The following is a 21766-nucleotide window of genomic DNA, read 5'->3' on the forward strand; positions in this document are numbered from 1 at the left end:
AAGTCTTCGAGGTTGAAATGCAACCGACACGACTGGACATTGGTGTGTGTGTGTAAGCATCGGTGCATTGATGAGGTGATGCTAACCTGTTGCTGAAGTGCTGAGAGAGACTCTGCACGCCCTTTTCTTCCTACTTTCAATTGAATTTCTCTTGAACAAATCATCGCAGCAATCATTACAAGGAGTTCATGGTGTGCACGTAGCAGCCCCGACCTAAAGTGAACTGGAAAGGAATGAGATCATTGTTTCATGTTCTACAGGTTCCAGTTCTTCTGTGCTTGTGACCTGCATCGTACAGTTTGACCAGAGCGGTTGAGGTTGTTGACTAGAACCACAAGAACATGAGCACAGAGGAGAGGGAGAGGAAATGGCAGCCGGTGTGTATGTGTGTTTATGTGTGTTTGAATACAATGTTTTTGAGCTCAAATTTCACTCACAAAAGCCTTGTCCCATGACATCACACTGATATGATGAGAAAGGAGTTTTTGTGTGTGTACTGTACACACAGGGTGATATCATTTGTTTTGAGTGTTTGGATCCTTTTGTGTGAGTGTGTGTGTTTTTAATAATGACCGATTGTGTAATCTGGGTAAAGATGTTTGACGTTATTGACAGTAGAAACAGCACACTGAGTCCAGCAGCAACAAAAAGTGACAGTTGTCATTGTTTATAGTGATGGTGATGTGGGATGCATCAGCTTTGCATGTACATCGTTGGTTGTTAAGTTTTCATTCCAGTTCAGACCACTTGGACAACCTCCTGTTGAGCCCATAAGTCCAAGTGTGCCACCTACTATAACACCTACCTTTACCTATGTATGCATGTTTGTATTTCAATCCAAACTTCCAAACTTTTCTAGTTGAATCTAAATTCTACCACATTGTATATATAAATCAATTATAAATTGAATCTTGACTTCAGAAATTAAAATGTTTTTGTGTAATGTGGAATATATCTAGAGCTGCAGCTAATTGATATTTAATAGAGTTATTATTTTTATGAATTTAAGGTACAGTGTGTGTGATTTAGGGATCTATGGGCAAAAATGGAGTATAATATTCATAAAGATCACATGAAACTAAGAATCGTTGTGTTTTCATTACCTTGGAATGACTCCCTTTTTATTTCTACAGAGGGAGCGGGTCCTTTTTACAGAGTCTGCCATGTTGCACAGCCATTTTCCTATGGTAGCCCAGACCAGACAAATCAAACACTGACTCCTTTTGCATTTTTTTTTGGTGGCAACTGTAGGGAAGGGTGACACAAGGGGGATTAAGTTTGTTAAAATCTGCAACCTCATTGCTAACTGCCACTCAATCCTACACACTGGACCTTTTAAAGGGGCACTTTTAATATTTATAAGAAATAACAAATAAATCAAAGAGTATGGTCTTGATCTACTCCAAGTGGAAAGCATCATGAGATCATTTTTATTGTTAATGGGCACTATACAAAGAAAACTTGACTTGACTTTAAAAGGTAAGACAGTTTATGGCTTGGGAATGAAATAGCTCAGTAGGAGAAGATCAAGAATCTTATTGTTCTGTCTTCTGAATATCATAGGAGTCAGTTTTTTTTATTCATTTTAAAGGCATTTCAGTATTGACTGGCCTCGTAGCTCCTTTGACCCACCAACTCCTGAGAAACATGTGCTCCCAGGGAAAATCATTTCACCATGTCCTGAACAAAATACAGTATCGAACCTTTTAAGAAAGTGGGTTAGTCAAGTTGTTGGCGAGAAGGAGCACTGCTGGCCGACCTTAACATTACATCAGCTCGGAGAGAGAGGGAGTGGACCACAGTGAGGAGAGTATTAGTGACTGGTACAGCTCAAAACAGACGTCAGAATGCTTTTCTTTGTGGATTCTTTTCTCTGTTCAGTTTACTTTACAGCTCTTTTGTATGTTGCACCTTTTTTTAAGAGAGGCTCATAAAACATATATTGTTAAAAACAAAGCCCAGAAAAAAGTAAGGAGAGGTTAGTAAACAAGGCGCTGAGGAGGAAATTAAGAGTGATGGGAGAAAAAGAGGGAGGGGTCGAGGTAAAGAAAACCTAGTCCATAATTCATTTCGCTCATAATGGCTTCATTGGCCCGAAGAGCTGCAGGAATAGTGCAGGCAACGCAGGGCAACCTGATCCCTGGTAACCCAAAGAAACGAGCCGGAGACACGGCCCTGTCTCCAGGCAAACCACACTACACTATACTACAGTATATATGATAATACAGCCAGCTCTTTGTCTACACATACACACAATCTCTTACAACCTCTACCCTCACAGGCATATAGAGCACACATAAACATGTAGAGATGATCGTAATTAAAAGACAAATAATGTGATTTTTCACCATGTTGACACACAGACAGAAGTAATGTGCGGTTTTTCTGCTCTTCCCACCCTGTACTTTCACTGAAAACTGGAACAGGGAGAGAAGAAAAGAAGAAAACGGTAATTTTCTCTGAGGTAACTGTGGTTTGTGGAGTTGGGATTTTGTGCTTCTCAGTCGAGCTGTAAAGACTTGTGGTCTGCACAGACGTGGCGACTGCACTTGTGGTCGGTACATTGTGTATGTTTTGGACAGTAGAGGAGCAGGATAATATAACTTGCCTTCTGTCTTGAGTCGCTCGGGAAAGAAGTGAGCAGTAACAGTAACAGCGTGGGGTTAATGGCAGAGAGGCTGGCATCAAACAGCGGCGTGGGGCTTACAAATGACTTAGGCTGAGGGTTGTCTGGGGATTTGGGCAGAGCTGGGAGTCTCCTCTGATCTGGGCTTTGTGGGTGTTTGTAATTACAAGCGGCAGCAGTTGGTCTTATTTGCGGGAATCCCAGGTACTGATGCATGCAGTTATTACATCATTCACTCCTGTCAGAGGAGCTGTGGGTTGTTAAGTCGGGACTTGGGAAAAGTTTGGAGCCTCTTCCTATTAGTATCTGTAGCCTGAAACATTTATAGAGACGTCTGTTGGAGTTGAAGCGTCTGCTCAACTAAATTGTCACTAAAGCAAACAACAACAAGATATATTATTACCAGTGGTATGTAGACATGCTGCTAGTTTTTGATTTATCTGGCTGGCATAGGAGATACCATTCTCTGCCTCCACCCAGTACAGTGGAGATAGAATTTCATGTGTGTTGCTTACAACACAAACATTGCAAAATTCAGCAATTTTCAGAAACAGTGTCCTTGTTTCTCTGGATAATCCACAGGCCTCATTGAATTGGTTTACTGGAACTGTACTAAAAAAAACTGTCCCTCTGAAAGCTGTTGACAGCATGTTTTATGGAATATTCAGACTGATTTTGGAAACACACGATGCTGCTGAATTTTTTAAATTCTGTGATCACCACTAATGAAGCCAGTTCAGGCAGCCCCAGCTCGAGTCGCTGCTACACTGACATGACATTCACGCACTGCATCACACATCCGACATGTCCTTTTAATCATGGTGGTGCACTTAAAACCCACTGTCTTACTGAATGCTACTCTGCTGACCCACCTCCGCTCAAGCATCCACATGAAAGCTCTGAATCTGTGTTGCTCAAGGGGGGACGTCATCATCACTGCCCACTCTCTTTCCATTAACACTCACATACAGCCTTTTCATGAGTTGACTGATTGAAATGAAATTCCTTTCAGCGACTCATGGTTAAACTCTACAGTTCAGGGTGATCAGGAGGCTCTGTTGCCTCTGAAGGATAGGCTCTTCGCCAGTCTGAGGACCCTGTGGTCGCTCATGGTCAAGGCTGTTGCACCCACAGTGGTGGATGAACTCATGAAATCTACTTAACCATGCATTGCCCATATAGACTAAGTAAAAGTTGGACAGCTGAAGTTTAGTATACAGGGCTTACTAAATGAGGTTAGGTTAGAATAACTGAGCTAGCGTCTCATATTTGGGTAGGAAGACAATGAAGAGGGCCTTGGTGAGAGACGTCCGTACCAACTACTGATGTTTTATTTATTTTTTGAATGGTTAGGAGCCCAGTATTTTGAGATTTAGAATCCCAGCAGGTTTATGAGTACACCTAGACATTTCAGAGATGGTATCTCATAAGCTGGGAAAATGAAACCGAAACAATCTGCATGGCTAGATAGTGATATACACAACCTAACAAACTAATCGCCAAAACAAAGGTTAGCTTAGTATGTTTCTGCAAAACCACAGATAGGTTCAATGCAACTTTGCGTTTTTTTTTATAGATTTAATTTTATATTTCTCTCTTGTCTCAACGCTGTGCTTAGGTATAGGCACAAAAAACACTTGGTAATGACGAGGAAAACATCATGGTTTGGCTTAAAATACTGTTTTGATCGTCACAAACGTGTCTGGAGACGGGCCCAGGTCTCCTTAAAAATATTGAAACACACTTGAACTGCAGTCACCCAGCCTTTTCACCTGTAACTGCACCACCATAGTAGAAATGTCAGTATACACAGCCTATTATATGTACATACTGTATGAACAAATCTGTGGTTTGCAGAAACTTCTAACATTATATCCTGGCGACTGGGCTGAATTTGGATGATGATTTGATTTGTTTAAAGCAGCTATAATCAATATTTTATATTGACAGTGTATATTGTGACTTCTTGTGTGGGAAGTCCCACCTGATTTACCCAGAGAGAATTACCACCAACTCTGCATTTCTCTTCCATTTTACTGAGCTTTTACAAGCTTATTGTTTTCATTTTAAGAGCCAAAATGTGTAGTGCATCAAGTTTTGATTGTTAATTCCTCAAGCATTTCAATTGGGGAAACTCAATTCAAACCTTAAAAGGAGGTAATGTGTCAGTCTTGTGTTTATAGCCAGTTTCCGCTGCCTCTAAGTGCCTAAAAAAGCAAGTTTAACTTCTGCTTGCTTGCGTGCTGTAAGAAGAAAGTTACTGTTTTTTTCCTCTAAATTACAATATATTTAATATTACTTCCATCCCTCACCTAACTCTACCCTCTCAACGCTTTCTGTGTAATTCTTTCTTCTTCTACTGCGTAAAACCTTGTTTACTTTGTCTTGTTTGTGAATCAGCGTGACATAACAGGTGTGCTAAACAAACAGAGGTGTAATTTAAATGGTTTCACTATGTTCATCTGCTCTTTCACACCTCAGGGCTTGTTTTCCTCCCCCTTGTTATCGCCTTTTTTGGCTGTAACCTTGTGTCTGTGATTCGCTTTATGGATGTTTGGGAAATCAGTTACAGATCATGTGCAGGTTTTGAAAAAAAAAAAAAAGTCCACTATGTGCTGTTTGTGTCTGGTTGTTGAGTGTGTACTCAGTAGCAGTAGCCCACTGCTGGGGCGTGGTGGACTCACTGTGTAGTTTGGCAGCGGTACAAGCCAGGCCTGGATTTCAGATGTGGTGATGTGGAGTGCCTGTTGGGAAACTGAGGGGGAGACCGTGTGTGTATTTAGGAGAAAAGAAGGGAAATGGGGGGGAAGAGAGGTTGTGTGTGTGTGTGTGTTCGTGTTTGTAAGGAGGGTGTGTCTGATGGTAAGTGAGGAGGAGGTGTGTGTATGTGTGTCATTGTGTCGCTCCAAGGTGGAGACCAGGGTTCCCCTTCCTGTAAGCTGTTAGAGCCCGGCCAGATGGTGAATCTTGACTCCACCATGAGAAAAACAACAACAAGACACACAGGGACGATTGTGTGTGTACTGTGGTGTCCTGTGTGGTGTGGCCACTGAAGTGAACCAGGCAGCATTAACTATTCAGGAGCGCAGGGTTTCCCTATGACAGCCTCCCTTTGCTCTGCTGACTTCTGACTGACACTCTCATCTCTCATATCTCTGTAAGAGCTTCATGGAAACACCTGTGTGCATGTGTGCATGTATGTGTGTGTGTGTGTGTGTGTATGCACTGTGCATATGACTGATAAGAAGGTGGATAGAGTTTCTTCTTTGTCTTGCTTTCCACTTTGACTAAGTTGCTTGATTTGTGGAATTCAGCCAGCGTGTCTTGTTTATCACTAGTCAAACTGTGTGTGCGTGTGTGTGTGTGTGTGTGTGTGTGTGTGTGTGTGTGTGTGTGTGTGTGTGTGTGTGTGTGTGTTGGCGTCTATATATTCCAGGGGCTTTACATAGCTGTGCATGATAGCATTAGTTAAGGACATGCTGTCATATGCTTGATAGCATATAGACATTCCAGTGCTGTACCTATATGAACCATGTTCACAGGGCTGCCGCATGTGATGTTTCCGAATGTAGACGTCGTTATCGATAATGAAAACAGCAGAGCAGTGATATGTTTGACGTTGTTTATAGTTGTGGTGTCACAATACCTGACTTTCCAACTTTGATACAATACCTTGAAAATTTTTTTTATATTTGATACCATGTTGGATACCACGGGGAAAATGGACTGACGTGAGCAAATTTTAGATTTTTATCAAAAGATAAATATAAAACGGTTATAACATGACGAGATATGATTCCTTCTTGCTTTCTTCTTTCTCTAAATGTCACATCTTTTTAGAAACATACATATTTTTCTCTTCAGCTCAGGCCTTTAAAAAAAAATGTGTGTCAACTTGCTGTCGGAGAGAAGATATTGTATATATATTATATAAACACTAGTTTGTAATATGGACTAAATGTAATATGTAATTTCTCTCCAGTTGATAATAATCTGAATCAGAATCAGGGTTATTGCCAAGTAGATTTTCACGCACAAGGAATTTGACTTGGTGTATATTGGTGCATAACGACAAACATCGCGAGAGAAAAGAAAAAGAAGAACCAGCATTGCAAAAGTCCAGAATCACAAATCACACAGTAATTTACAATCGAAATAATGAAAATTATATTAAAAAAACCCACATGTAATATATCTGTCACTACCAGAAACATGGTAGTGACATAAAGCCATTTATTGACTTGTGTGAAATTCAACAAAATCTACAGTTGATCCTCCTAACCTATACTTCTATTATGTTTTCTTTATATAGTTTCCAGAGTGCGGCTTCTATGGCATCTATGACAAGATTCTTCTGTTCAAGCATGACACATCCACCAACAACATCCTGCAACTGGTTAAAAATGCCGGTGACATTCAGGAGGGAGATCTGGTGGAGGTTGTGCTCTCTGGTAAGAAACCATCTTCTCTTCTCTTCTCTTCTCTTCTCTTCTCTTCTCTTCTCTTCTCTTCTCTTCTCTTCTCTTCTCTTCTCTTCTCTTCTCCTATAATATGACTATCTTGTGCCATTAAGTGCTGCAGGGATTATTTTTTTTGTAGGCCATCCCGGAAGTTACCATTGCCTTGCCATTATTATTGTACCATTATTCGGGTACAAGATAGCCATATTCAAATCTAAATGACCTTCCTTCTTTCCTCCGCTATCTCCCTTTCATTACTATTGTCACTCAGCATCACTACTTTTGAAATCAGTCCTTATCTGCTTATTTTACTACTACTTATCTTATGATGTGCCTAATCTGTTCTTCCATTGTTTCAAACTATAATACTCCCCTGTCAGGAGGAAAAACCATCTACTTTTCTATCCTGTCTCCATCTCATCCATCTAATCATTCTTTGTTCTGCACATTTAAAGTAGTATGATAGTATCGTGTGATCACGCTCTACCCCTGTAATCCCTTTAAGCGGCAGCCACGTTTGAAGATTTCCAGATTCGGCCCCACGCACTCAATGTGCACTCATACCGGGCCCCGGCCTTCTGCGATCACTGTGGAGAGATGCTGTTCGGACTGGTCAGACAAGGGCTAAAGTGTGACGGTGAGGAAAATGGGGAGATGAAGTGTCACAGTTTGATGTGGTTCACAAATTTCTCTGAGAAATGTATTATAACACTCACCACATATGCTCCATCTCCTCCCCTCTCCTGCTCTGTCGATCTCCTGCTTCTCTGATCCATGCCGCCCCCTGCAGGATGTGGACTAAACTACCACAAGCGCTGTGCATTCAGCATCCCAAACAACTGCAGTGGAGCTCGCAAACGGCGTCTGTCCACCACGTCCTTAAGCAGCAGCCAGTCCCTGCGCCTCTCCACCACTGAGTCGGTGTTCAGCGTAGGGACGGTCTCCACCTGCACAGAGGACGTCAGCCTCATCCGCTCACACACACAAATGGTACCTATGCACACGGTGCCTTGGTCAGTTTTAGACTATTAAAGTGGGGGAGGCTTTCCAAGGGACAACATTTATTTGACCTTGTTGAACAGTTTTAAGTTTTAATTTAAGGTCTCAAATTAGGTAAACCCACCTTAATTCAGTTTAGTCACAGATTAAGAAGGTTTTTATGTTGAGACTGAAAGTACATGTGATGGCAATGACATCTTTCATTTGGAAATGTCAGCACAACATTCCCAGAAACAATAATGCACAGACGTTTTAGCCTCCTGAACAATTTTCATAGAAAATTGTTCCTACTAAAAGCAGATGGCTGTTCAAATATTAATAATCGCTCTTCAGATGAAACAAAAACTACTTGTACAAGTGGTTTGTATCCATTGTAATTTGGGTGAACCCTTGAAGTAAACTTATTAGCTCATTATTGGTGACATTAATGCCACTTTGTCAACATAAAAGACATTATTTGTGATTGTATTCTCCTTTAAATCTGGCACAAAACAGAATAATGTATGGAAGCCATCTAGTTTGACAGGAAATAAGGCTTTAACCAGCTATAATCAATATTTTTCATTATAACAACCATCAACTATCAAATGATTAGAAATGACTGATGTGAAGGCAATGAAGCCACAGAGAATTATCATGTGAATCTGCAGCTCCCCTCATCATTAGAGCCCCTAAAGTCCTGAGAGGTGAATTGATCTTGTTCACACACGATAATAACTTGTTGGCACAAGATAACACAAGTGTGCACAGAAGACAAAAGACATCACCTTACTTGACTTTAGACTCCATACTTTGCCCACAACTTTACTGTTTTTGCATCACTTTCACCATTAGCAGGCAGCTGTTTTTAGTGAAAAAAACAACAACAACAACTGTTGACTATCTGCTTAGCACTAAACAGCAGACAGACACAGATAACAACTAGCTGGTGAACACAGTGGAGCACTACACTACACAGCTAAAGAGCTACAGAGATATTTACCTCAGGAGCAGGTACAGACACTGAATGAGACTGTTGGATTGTTGCACCATTGCTTTGTCCACTTGTTTCTGCTGCCCCCAAATGGCTTAGGGAAATTATTGCACGTTTAAGAATAAGAAATTAATAAATGAACACTTAATAAGTAGTGTTCTTGCTGTTTTAATTACCCACATACTATCAACTTCATTGACGATCTCTGTTCCCTGTCTGTTTTGCTAGCCACGGACTGCTAGTGATGCCCGCCGCTTCTACACGGGCAGACCTGTTCATCTGGACAAGATCCTGATGAGCAAGGTGAAGGTGCCTCACACGTTCGCCGTCCACTCGTACACACGGCCGACTGTCTGCCAGTACTGCAAGAGGCTGCTCCGAGGACTGTTCAGGCAGGGCCTTCAGTGCAAAGGTGGGTGCAGACGAAGAGAGAGGCACCTTTCTGGACGTCCAGTGTGATGCAGAATAAATCTAGCTAAATCTAATCAGATTACGTGTAATCGGATCTGAATGAATTGCGTTTTGTTCCTTTCAGACTGCAAGTTCAACTGCCATAAACGCTGTGCGTACAAGGTTCCCAATGACTGCCTCGGGGAGACCATCGGTGAGGGAAAATATAAATCACTTTTCTAATGTGTTTATGACTCTGTTAACACTGCATGGATTCAGTATTATATTCTCATCTGCATGTCTCCATTGTCAGAATTAGCTTACTTTAACACCCATACATGATATAATACATTATCTAACAAGACTGAAACTCACTAATGTTTTTATCTTCTCAGACAACAGAAGTAACTCCGGTAAGTATTATCAGTACTTGGTATTGATGCATGTAAAGCTGTACTCCTCTGGTAGCGGCCTTTAGTAGTAGTAGTCACAGCAGTAGCAAGTAGTTTTTCACAGCATTTTAAACACATAACCACTTTAAATCAAGTCGCACTCAACCGCTCCTCTCCCTCTTTTTCCCCCCAGACATATTGAGTCCCAGTGCAGACCCTGAGGTGCCCATGGACTACAGCACTGACTACGACGCTGCAGACAAGTCTTCAATGGATGACTCAGACGAGGCCTGCAGCATCCCTGGGTCCTTTTCTCCTGAAAACAACCAGGATGGAACCAGCGGCGATCAGAGGTTTGAGGAAAACACACATATTTGGAGGAAAACTACTTAATGAATGTTGTAGGAATACCTGTCAGAATAACGGTGCACACAGAAACAGAGACTATATAAAATGATAATGTGAACTTGACAATGATAATGTAATTGAAAAATCAATAATCAAATTCGCAATTTCATTTTCACATATTCCAATGGGCCTTCTATGACGTTACTAAAATGAAAATGCAATTTCTAACAATTTGAAAATGAAAACAACATTCTACATCTCATTTTCAAACACCTCATCTGCTGTACAGTGGCTGTACAGCCCCCAGTCTACTGCATTAACACTTACATGCCACCACAGCTGGTAGTGTGAGGGCTAAATACCAAGAAACTGGCAGGATGTCATAACTGAAGACCTGCCAACCAGACAGATTGTATTTTCATTTTCATTTGGTCCCCAAAAGAGTGTGTTGGCATTCAAATGTAAATAGACTGAGGGCAGTTCTTTGCCTATTGCATTTAAACAATGTCCACTTTAGAGCAGTTCAGGTCTTTGAACAAGTGTGTAAAAGTGAAATGCAAATTGGATTATTGTATGTTTACTTCTATTTTTACTCAAACGACACAGATTATAATGCTTTTATGGAATAACATCTTCATTTTCAAATTGACATGATCATTTTGATAATATTTTTATTGGCTTCCTTTAAAAACACACACACACATTTCACTGACCACTGAGTCCTGTCCTCCTTCTTCTAGTGTTTACATCCCACTAATGAGAGTGGTACAATCAGTGAGACAGACAACCCGTCGATCCAGTACGGCTATCAAGGAAGGATGGATGGTTCACTACAGCAACAAGGACACACTGGTAAAAACGTTACCCATCCTGTAATTCCCATGCTATCCTCTCTCTGGGTATTCAAACCAGTCTGCACCTCTCCTGAACCTCTCCTTGTCATTGTTGTCGGAGCTGAACATACAGATTTAAGTCAATTTATTCTAGATGCAAGAACTCACTTTCCTCTTTTCCATGACTCACTGCAGTGAGATTGTTTTGTTTACTTCCACTCACTTAGAGATATGAAGGACGCATGGGTGAAAGAAATAGTTAGAAATAGATTTATGGTGAGGCTAACTCTCCCTGAAAACATAACAGCACTCAGCCGATGAATGCTGGATTCAAGCTAAAAGCCTTTTTTCTGCCTTTTCTTTCTCAGAACTCAGTCTCTAGATTTGACCTCAAAGAAACTTTTCTGCCTTGCTTGTCTTGTGTTTCCTCTCCGGCTTCACTAACGTCCTCCTTTTCTTTCTTCAACTCTTCTCTTTCCTCTTTGTTTCCACCTTCTTCTCCTGCAGCTTGTTCTCCTGCTCATCCTTCACATAAGGCCAGTCATCTCTTCCTCTGGATGTCAACTTTGAACTCAAAATTCATTCATATTGATCCCTGAACTTTGCCCCAATCCATGCCCCATCCCTCACTCTCTCTGTCCTCTCTCCATCCAAACCCTCAACGTCCATCCGTACCACATCCTACTCCAACCCCCAACAGAGAAAGAGGCACTACTGGCGTCTGGACTGTAAGTGCATCATCCTTTTCCAGAACAACACCACCAACAAATACTACAAGGTAACTATAGATTACTCCATGAAAACCTACAATCTCAACTATTTGAAGTGTGCACCCCTTTTTTTTAATTGCTGCTTCCTCTTGCAGGAGATCCCTCTGTCTGAGATCCTGGAGGTGCGTCCTGCTGGAAACTTCACTCTCGTCCCCCCAGGCACAAATCCTCACTGCTTTGAGCTCATCACTGGCACTATGTGCTACTTTGTTGGGGAGGACCCCAACACCCTCCCTCCTGTGTCTCCCAGCAATCCCCAGACTCTCCCCCCGACCCCTCCCTCCCCCAGCCAAGTAGCTCCAAACAGCGGCATCGGACGCGAGGTGGCCAAGGCTTGGGAGAGCGCCATCCGTCAGGCCCTCATGCCGGTCATCTTTCAGGACGCACCACCAGCTGCGGGGAACACAACTCACAGTAAGTTGAGAACAGCCAAATGCAGGTGGCGGTTGATTATTATGTTTATACATTTTTTTAAAAAACTTTTTGTTTTTTGTGCTTTTGTGTTATTTTGTGATTGAAAACAAAATCCCGCACACTGTCTAACTTGTAATGATACACTTATTTGCGACATTTAGATACTAGACCTTCATCAGGGAAACCAAAAAAGTTTATAAAATGCTTTATAAATAAAAGTATCTTTGCAAGTTAGACAGTGTGCAGGATTTTGCTTTAAACTCCAAATCTTTTAGTTTGTCCCTCTCCTACGCACAAATTTGTAACGCACCCGTCTTATAAAATGTGCTTAAGTATTTTTTCTACTACTTAAAAATGTGAAATGGTTTCAAAACCAATCACAATAACTTGAGATGATAACAAGGTCGAACATTACGTGATAATATATGTATTATTATGGGTTTAAAAGCTATAAATGGTAAATGGACTGTATTTATACAGAGCTTTTCTAGCCTTAGCAACCACTCAAAGCGCTTTAAAACACAAGTCGCACCTTTTCGACACTTTGACATCTAGACTAAAGGGGCTGGGAATTAAACCACCATTGGTGGATGACAGCTCTACCTACTTGGGTAGTCATTTTGTGCTCATAACACACACACACATAGTACTGTGTGATATAAGTTGGTGACAAGTTGTTCTCATTAAATAATACACAATTTAGAACTCACAGTACCGTCTAACTTGCTCTTGGTGCTGTATTTTCAGGACAAGCCTCGATCAGCATATCGGTGTCCAACAGTCAAATACAAGAGAACGTGGTATGAGTTTTGTCAACTTTTACAATTTTCTTCCACTTTGAAATTATTCATACACTGATGATGATGATGAACGTATTAAATGTTGTTCTCCTACAGGATATTGGTACAGTGTACCAGATTTTTGCTGATGAAGTGCTGGGATCTGGCCAGTTTGGAGTTGTGTATGGAGGTATGTCGCTCTATGTATAGTGATAGTGATAGCTGATTGAGCTCTAGGTTGCTGTATTTTATGAGGGTCAAAATGAAGTGCTGTATAACACACACACACCATAACACACCTGAATTTTTGACCAAATTGTCAGCAGAGGAGTTGCATCATGGGTAATGTAGGCAACAGGTTTTAACAAGCAATAAGAAGAAAATTGACAATGTCTCTGGTTCTGCAGCATCAATTGGATAAAAGGGTTCAATCTATGTCCACCACGTGAAGTTCAGTTCACAGCCACGTCTGTTGCTAACACTCCATCTCTCCATCAGGAAAGCACAGGAAGACAGGGAGGGATGTAGCTGTCAAAGTCATCGACAAGCTCCGCTTTCCCACCAAGCAGGAGAGCCAGCTGAGGAACGAGGTGGCCATACTCCAGGTAAGCACACACATGCTGTATGTTTCACTGCAGCTGTGACACAGTACAGGTGTTCTGCTAGATAATGGATATTAATGTTGTTATATTGGCACATACATAAAGAATGCTGACACCCCTTCCAATACTGCTGTCCATTGTGACATTAATAAGGTTTGTATTGACTCAGTTGAACTATGAGTGTCAATATCAGTATCCCGTCATAAGTCATGTTCAGAGTAATTTCTAAAAGGAAGTACATAAAGCAGTTTCATCTTTGTTTACTTTTTAGGAAGTGATGATTCAGTGTCTGACTTGCGATTCGTTGACCATGTTAAAAAAGGAAGGGAAAAACCCTTACTCATAGTACATTCTGCCTTTTACCAGAAAAATTGTATCAGTCGCATCAAAGCCAAGACAGTTTGGGAAACATAAGCCTGAGCTGTCATGTCTGGTTTAAAATTTCAAGAAATTACTTTTGATTATCTGAAGTCGTGTGGAATATTTCTTTTGTACAGTATATTGTGAAATTTGACCTTTAAATTGTACAAATTATTTATAAAGTTTAACATGCAGTAACTAGCTAACAAAAAGTTTGTAAGTTGTTTAAAGTGACTATGAATATTATTATTGGTCTTGGGGAGTGCTTCTGCATATGTGAAAAAAGTAGTATAAAGCCTTTTGTGGCTCCGGATGAAGCTGCCTGTATTCTGATAAACTGCTTCCAATAATGTCACTTGGTTGCATTGTGGGTAATATAGGCACCAGATTTTGAAAAGGAGGGAGAATACATGGAAACCGCCACTGAGTGACATCACTGGAGGCAATTTATCAGATTCGTTTGGAGCCACAGTACTCCCCAAAAACCTGTAAACACACTTTAATGGGTAAAATTGGTGGAGTTATCCTTTAAAGGAGTGAGCTACAGGAACATTTGTTGCGAAAACATATGGCACGCTTCAGTTTTTAAGAATGATTGAATGAACCACAAAAGGGTTTTGTCATTAGTATGTTAAAGATGTTGTCATTTTTGTGTTACTTGCCTGATATGTTTCGTAATGTGAGAATCGAGGGCATCACAAGCTGCAGCTTCAGTCTTTTCAATCCATGGAAAATCTTTGATGCAGTGTTGTTTTGTTTGCAACTGTATGTATTTTAGTTGAGAAATATATTTGAATTTCACGAACAGCCATGTTGCTCTGGTTTAGGCTCATACTTAAATGTACGTTGCATTGTTCACCAGCAGATGGAGACAGAACACATCGGTCTCTCTATTTGCTCTCTGACTTCCCCATCAGCTTCACTGTTATTCATGTGGCCTTTCAGACTATAATGACTTATTCACATCCCACAGGTTTCGAGTGAAATACATTTTAAAACATCATACCCCTCTGAGTCATATAAATGAGTGCTGAAATTTCACTTTTGATGGCATTTTTTGGAGCATTGTTTGCACCGGACAATCAATATTCTGTTCTCCCTGCTGTGTTTCACATTCCTCTCCTGTGGATTACTGTCTGACACGTCCTGTCTCCTTGTCTTCTTCTCCTCCCATTCACCTCATATTCTCTCTCTCGCCCTGTTTAACCTGCTCAGTTTCAATTCCTATTCTCTATACCTCTTTCAACACCAGCTCTTTTCCATATAATCCTATTTCTCCTCTCCTCTCTTCCCTCTCTCAGAGTTTACGTCACCTGGGCATTGTGAACCTGGAGTGTATGTTTGAGACCCCCGAGAAAGTGTTTGTGGTGATGGAGAAGCTTCATGGCGACATGCTGGAGATGATCCTCTCCAGCGAGAAAGGCAGACTGCCCGAGAGGCTCACTAAGTTCCTCATCACACAGGTGTGAATGTGCCCCAGTGAAGACAGGATTTGTTGTGTGTACAGATTATACACAGTATTGTTGTGTGATGCGTATCTACTACCAATGACGTCCTGATATTGTGCAGCATGCTTTTGTGGTCCACCTATCTTTGCATCTTGATGCGTATCCAATGCGTCACAACATAACGTTCAAAGTGTATGTTTGTGTGTAGCTTTGTTTTTGCTTCATACTATCTCATATCCTGTGTGTGTGTGTGGTTGTGGTTATGTGTGTGCAGATTCTTGCAGCGCTGAGACATCTGCACTTTAAGAACATCGTTCACTGCGATCTGAAACCAGAGAATGTGCTGCTTGCCTCTGCAGATCCCTTCCCGCAGGTATACTGTATACACACATGCAAACCCATCCTTACAACTTATGGTTTCACAGTCTGTAACGAACACGTCAGAGCACTTGAGTGCAGTTGCTAACAGAGTCGTTTCTAGCGTTCATGCAAAAGTATGGTGGGGGATTCTCAACCCTCTAAGGCATGACTTTAACATTTAAATGCATCAATCTTGTGCACTTTCAGATGAAAATGTCATATTCCAACATCTCAAGTAGACCCCAGCAATATCATGATCAAACATACAGATTATGATAATAAACAGGAAACATTTAGGCTCCCCTACATCAAGAAAAAAAAAATAGCTGAATGAACATATAAAAATATCCCCTTCCTTTCCAAAAAAACAATAAAATAAATAATGAATAAAATAAATTTGTCCAGATCTACAGCACAGGGCACCCACACACAAACTCGGGTGTTTCCTCGCTGTATTTGTTATTCTCAAATGCCACCATGTCATATTACCACTTCCCCTTTTTTTGTCTTGACCGCAGAAAAGCTGGGCCAGCCCTATCAATGCGACAGTCTGTAACTGACTTACTCAATAAGCTGATGAAATTATACCAGTTTAGTGTGGGAATTTCCCGTTGCTCTTTCAAACGCTCTCGATTACACTACTGTTCAACCTGTCGTATTCATTTTGATAATTCTACCAATAATTTTAACATAACCCTGTTTCCCTTTGGGCCCTCTGCAGATTTTGATATTGAGCTTCCTATTTATTTAACCAATGACAAATAAGCCTCCTCAACCATTGTACAGCGTTTTGTTCTCTACTCTTTTTTGCGTACCCTTTATACAAAATAACATCTATTTGTAAAGAGGACTTTCTACAAGCTAAAAGCATGAAAGACTTAATGTTAATCATGAAGTCGTCCTCTCAGCACTAATAACATCACAAATTGTTGAAAAAAATATAGAGGACACAATAAGAAATAAGAGTGGGTAAAATAAAATAAAGGAAGTAATAAAATATAAAATAATCGTTAAAAAGCTATATTAAACTATATGTGACTACCATACATGTATTTACATTTACAAATAGCCTACTGTTCCTCACTGTTTCCTTCTCTCAGGTGAAGTTGTGTGACTTTGGTTTTGCCCGCATCATCGGCGAAAAGTCTTTCCGTCGCTCGGTAGTCGGCACCCCAGCCTACTTGGCCCCGGAGGTTCTGCTGAACCAGGGCTACAACCGCTCACTGGACATGTGGTCGGTCGGTGTCATTATGTACGTCAGCCTGAGTGGGACATTCCCGTTTAATGAGGACGAGGATATCAACGACCAGATCCACAACGCTGCCTTCATGTACCCTCCAAACCCCTGGAAACAGATCTCCAGTGATGGTAAACAACTGTCCTCCCTTTGTGAAGGTTATAATGTTCAGATTGTGTTGAAACTGTTGAGTTATCATTTCAACTGTATTTGTCATTCTGAGGGATTTAGTTTGTGGTGCTGCCGAACACTATTGTACTGTATTATACAGACAGGTTCTTTATATGCAGTATATGAGGAAGGACACTTTTAAAGGAGAATTCTGGTATTTTTTTAAACATAAGCCCTGTATTGGGGAAGTGGAAATGATTCATACGAGTTTTGAAATTGGTCCAGTAGATCACCTCAGCTGGCACTCACAGCTGCAATGGCTACATTAAATGTAATCCTTAGGGGAAACTCCAACCTTAAAAGTTATGTCCGCTAAAAGTGCTTGTTTTTGCCACCGACAGCCTGGTGTTGTTATTCTTAGTGTCTGAAAACTTGACAGAAAAGTTTCCAACAGAGAGACGCTTTTGTTAAATAATAAGATCTGTTTTGTTACCAGAAACCCTTATCTCTTCTTATCCAAGGAGAAGTCTCGCTCTGAAATCTCTTGAGAAGGGAGTTGTTGCTGGAAGACGACGGTGTAAAGTCAGAGTTGGAGAGAGGAGTGAATACCTAACAACAACAACTGTAACAACTCACCTCGTGAGAATTGAGTGTGACTTCTCCTCGAACGAGACTTGTGCTTCCAACAAACCGAATCTTATTATTTAACGAGAAAGTCTGTTTCTGTAGGAATCATTTATGCAATGTTGTCCGAAACTTAGAATCACAACATCAGCCTGTGAGTGGCAAAAACAAGCACTTTTACTAGACGAAACTTTGATGGTCTGAGTTTCCCTAAGGATTACGTCGCAGCCACTGCAGCTGAGGTGATCTACTGGACTGATTCCAAAACCTTTGGCAAGTATGAATCAGTTACACATTCAGACAGGTTAATATAGGGCTAAGGTTTGTATCATTCAGATGAAACTGGCATGTTAGGGCTTGAGGTTTGTAATGAAGTCTTGTTCTTTTTACTGAAAACTGTCAGTTTCTTGTCATAAGACGATGTGTATACTTTTGTGTTCATAGCAATCGACTTGATCAACAACCTGCTGCAAGTTAAGATGAGGAAACGCTACAGTGTGGACAAGAGTCTCAGCCACGTATACTTACAGGTAGCGCATAGCAACTACTCCTACACACACACTAACATACACACTGTCTGACTCTTTTTTTTTTTTTCTCAGCGTTAATCCCCTAAATATAGAACAGGAAATGGCACTGTTTGCAGATGTGGTGGCTGCCAGTGACTTTGGTGGCAGAGCAGCACCTCACCTCACCTCACCTTTCCTTCTCACCCTTCTCACGTTTTTACTTCTGCGAACCCTTAAATAAAATCTGTGGCCATTACAGAAAGTGGTACATATAAATGCAAGGAATGCACTCCGATGAGACGGCAGCTCAAGGCTGATATTTTGGAGCTTTCTTGCAGGCGTGAGAGGACGGATTAGCAAAAAATATTTTCACTGACTGACTGCACAGTTATTAAGTGTCTCCTTCAAAACTGAATGTTAGCAGTGAAAAAAGCAGGCCTTCTTTTCAAGTTCAAAACTTTATTATGCAACTATTTTACTGTAAATGACAGCTTTACAAATCATTTTGATGGCACACTGATTTATAATGATGAGAAAGCTGCATCTTCAGTCCCCCGAACATCTGTTCATCATCAGGAGCAGTGATCTCTCAGATAAGTGTGTTACGCTTTACGGGACTATGTCACACACCACCAACTATCGGTCTTTATAAGAAGAAGCTAGCTTGGTATTCTCAGTAATTCTCCTTCATTTTTTGACATAATGATCTAATGAGCTTCCTGTGAAATGTGACGGCTACAGTAACTTGGAAAATAGTGATATTTGGCACTGAATTTGATGAATTTGCTGTTTATCAGACCACAGATGAGACAAAGTTAATTGGTAAAACGATAGATGCCGGAGGAGAGTGTTCTGTGGGCCTGGCATCACTGATTACTACAGAAAAACACAACTTTATAACTTTATTGACTGATTTTGGTTTAACTGGACAATAAAAAAAAAATTATGGAGATTTAAAAGTTTCCTGATGGACAAATAGCTTTACTTGTTGCTAAAATAACAGCTAACATAAGCATTCCAGTACTTCCAAGCTAACATTACTGTTTCATTTCTACACATTCTCACATTTATCTAAGCTTTGAAGTGAAACGCACTGGATGTAATCAAACAGTAATGTTAGCGAAGAAGTGGTGGAAAGCTAACGCTAGCTAATGGGATATCAAATATGTTGTTTTACCTTGACATGTGGCCCGATGTCTCTCCAGGTTTTCATTAGCCATCATCTTTTCAGTTGCTGATCACCCAGGAAGTGTTGAAATAGTAAAGATTTCAGATTCCCTGTGTAGCCTGTGCAACTTGCAACCTCAAACACAGCAACACATGAACGTGATGTCATAGGAAAATGGCCGCCATGTGAATATGGTCTGTTGCAGGAGCTATGGAGCATAGGGAGGAGGAGGTTTTCAGGCCTGGAGTGAGGAAAACTAGACCTCTTGTTGTTGTTTTTGTTGCAAGAACCTTCATTAATCAAGCTTCAGTGTTGCAGTAGCCCTAATTTGTACCAGTGTAGGGTCATTCAAGTTCTTCCTGGCACACACACACACACACACTCACAGAGACACACGCACGACCTAAAGTGATTACTGGATGATGCGCTATAACCACTTGAAATCCCATTTAATGTTGATCTAATTTCAAGGCTCCTGAAACTGAAACTCTATTCCTCTGTTTATTCCCATTCCTCAGGACTATCAAACATGGCTGGACCTGCGGGAGCTGGAGACCAAACTCGGCGGACGTTACATCACCCACGAGAGTGATGACAGCCGCTGGCAAATGTTTGCCCGCGAACATACTCTGCCTTACCCCGCTCACCTTGTGCCTCCTCCTCCTGCGCCGGCCTCAGACGATGAGGAGGGCGGGGAGGACGCAGATGTGCAAGGTCTCACTGAGAGGGTCAGCATCCTCTGACCAGAGAGGGAGAGACGGAGGACTCAAGAAGGAGGGAGAGGGAAGGGAGGATGGGAAGAGCCCGAAAGAGACATCAAGTTACGGGACTTGAAAGAATAGTCTCCATCTGTTTAGACTTTCACAGCAACAAATCTGTGTGCCTGCATTAAATCAGCTTTCTCTCTTCCAGCCTGGTCATCAAACTTCCTTCTAATGATTTATCTCTTCTGTTACTGGTCCTCTTTCATCTGTTGAACTCCTTTTCATAATGAAGACTGCTCGACTCTATTTCAAACCCTCTTGTGCGGCCGACCTGGTGAGTGGAGTCGACCTCAGCGTGTTCTCTTCCTCTCGCTGCAAACCTCTTCAAAGCGACAGCTTGAAATAACAGCGATCAAGATAAGAATTTGGTAACCGAGTGCTTATTGAGATATTCTTCTCAAGAAATAAGAGTTAACATTTTAAATGAAAATGACTCCCATTAAAATTAGAGTCATTTAAGTGGACTGACTGGAATGATAGTCCCTCGTATGCCTTCACTAAATACCGGTTCAGTCATTTTTCAGAGATGAAGCCCTTTATGTTGACAAAAGACTTCCTCTGTGCTGGTAATTACTAATGTGCAGGCATGGAGTCAAACCCAAATGCATTCCCATAAATGCATGTCCTGTTGTGAAAACTGGAAGTATTGATCCGGTGACAGCAAATCCTCCAGTAATTACCACTTGCCTTGAGCCACAATAGACACTCAGAAGACACATGTGATTAAAGATGCCGTTGCGGGTTTAGATGAACTCGTCTCTGGCGGCTCGTTATCTGCCATGACCAGGGAGCTTTTTACAGTTATGATGGACACAATGACGGTTGCTGAATGGCGAAAATTGCTTCTTATTGTGTCGAGTTGCCCACTGTCAGCCATCTCTGAATTGAAAGCAGTTGTTGTGTCATTTAAATGGTGAAAAACATGTCCACGCAGATTCAAATACCGTCACTGGAGGCAGCATTTTTACACCTGAGCAGGTATAAATGGACTGTTGTTGCAAAGAGCAGACCTCTCCCTATGATGAAAGTGCATAGACGGACAGCTTGTGTTACTAAACTAGATTTTGGAGACTATTTGTAGTTTGATTATTGACTACCTGTCATGTCAATATGCTGCATGTTTCTGTGAAGTAGAATTATCTAGACACAATATAAAACATATTGTAGTTTCAATGGTCTATTATACACACGTGTGACCTAAAGTTTATGTAGTATGTATGTATGTAGACTGTGTATAACATGTTTGAAGGATCCTAGCCTTGGAAACAGATAATACAAACCTTGAACAATATTTTTCGTCTTTTGGATGTTTTATTTATTGTATCAATCATCCATACATTACAAAACTGTCATCTTTACATTGTAATTTTCAGCTTTCTATATAGAAAACACACACAAATCTGAGAAGTAATGACTATAAAATGGTTATTTATTACGAAAATACTTATCAGTGAGTCTAACACACTGTTATTTTGTCCCTCTTGGACAGAATAACAGATTATTACAGATTGATGACTGTAATTTCTGCTTAAATGTCACAAGGATGCGCTCATATGGATGCATGCATTTACATATGCATTTGAGCGCACACAATATAAA

General features: G+C 40.9%; 1 protein-coding gene across 2 annotated transcripts in view; it reads left to right on the top strand.

Moving 5' to 3' along the window:
• Nucleotides 1–21458, top strand: part of prkd2 (protein kinase D2) — a 39837-nt gene extending 18379 nt beyond the window's left edge. The window contains exons 2-19 of one of the 2 annotated variants that reach the window (XM_073485110.1): nt 6939–7077; nt 7592–7723; nt 7877–8076; nt 9287–9470; nt 9594–9662; nt 9844–9861; nt 10034–10193; nt 10929–11040; nt 11722–11799; nt 11887–12205; nt 12953–13005; nt 13102–13174; nt 13483–13589; nt 15248–15409; nt 15669–15767; nt 16855–17122; nt 18171–18256; nt 19922–21458. In XM_073485110.1, the coding sequence (XP_073341211.1) occupies nt 6939–7077; nt 7592–7723; nt 7877–8076; nt 9287–9470; nt 9594–9662; nt 9844–9861; nt 10034–10193; nt 10929–11040; nt 11722–11799; nt 11887–12205; nt 12953–13005; nt 13102–13174; nt 13483–13589; nt 15248–15409; nt 15669–15767; nt 16855–17122; nt 18171–18256; nt 19922–20146 (2484 nt within the window). In that variant the 3' untranslated portion in view covers nt 20147–21458. The remainder of the gene's footprint in view (nt 1–6938; nt 7078–7591; nt 7724–7876; nt 8077–9286; nt 9471–9593; nt 9663–9843; nt 9862–10033; nt 10194–10928; nt 11041–11721; nt 11800–11886; nt 12206–12952; nt 13006–13101; nt 13175–13482; nt 13590–15247; nt 15410–15668; nt 15768–16854; nt 17123–18170; nt 18257–19921) is intronic. The other variant, XM_073485102.1, reaches the window with a different exon arrangement.
• Nucleotides 21459–21766: the final 308 nt, after the last annotated feature.

Source organism: Pagrus major, chromosome 2 (genome assembly GCF_040436345.1).
Source record: "Pagrus major chromosome 2, Pma_NU_1.0".
In the NCBI taxonomy this organism is placed as follows: domain Eukaryota; kingdom Metazoa; phylum Chordata; class Actinopteri; order Spariformes; family Sparidae; genus Pagrus; species Pagrus major.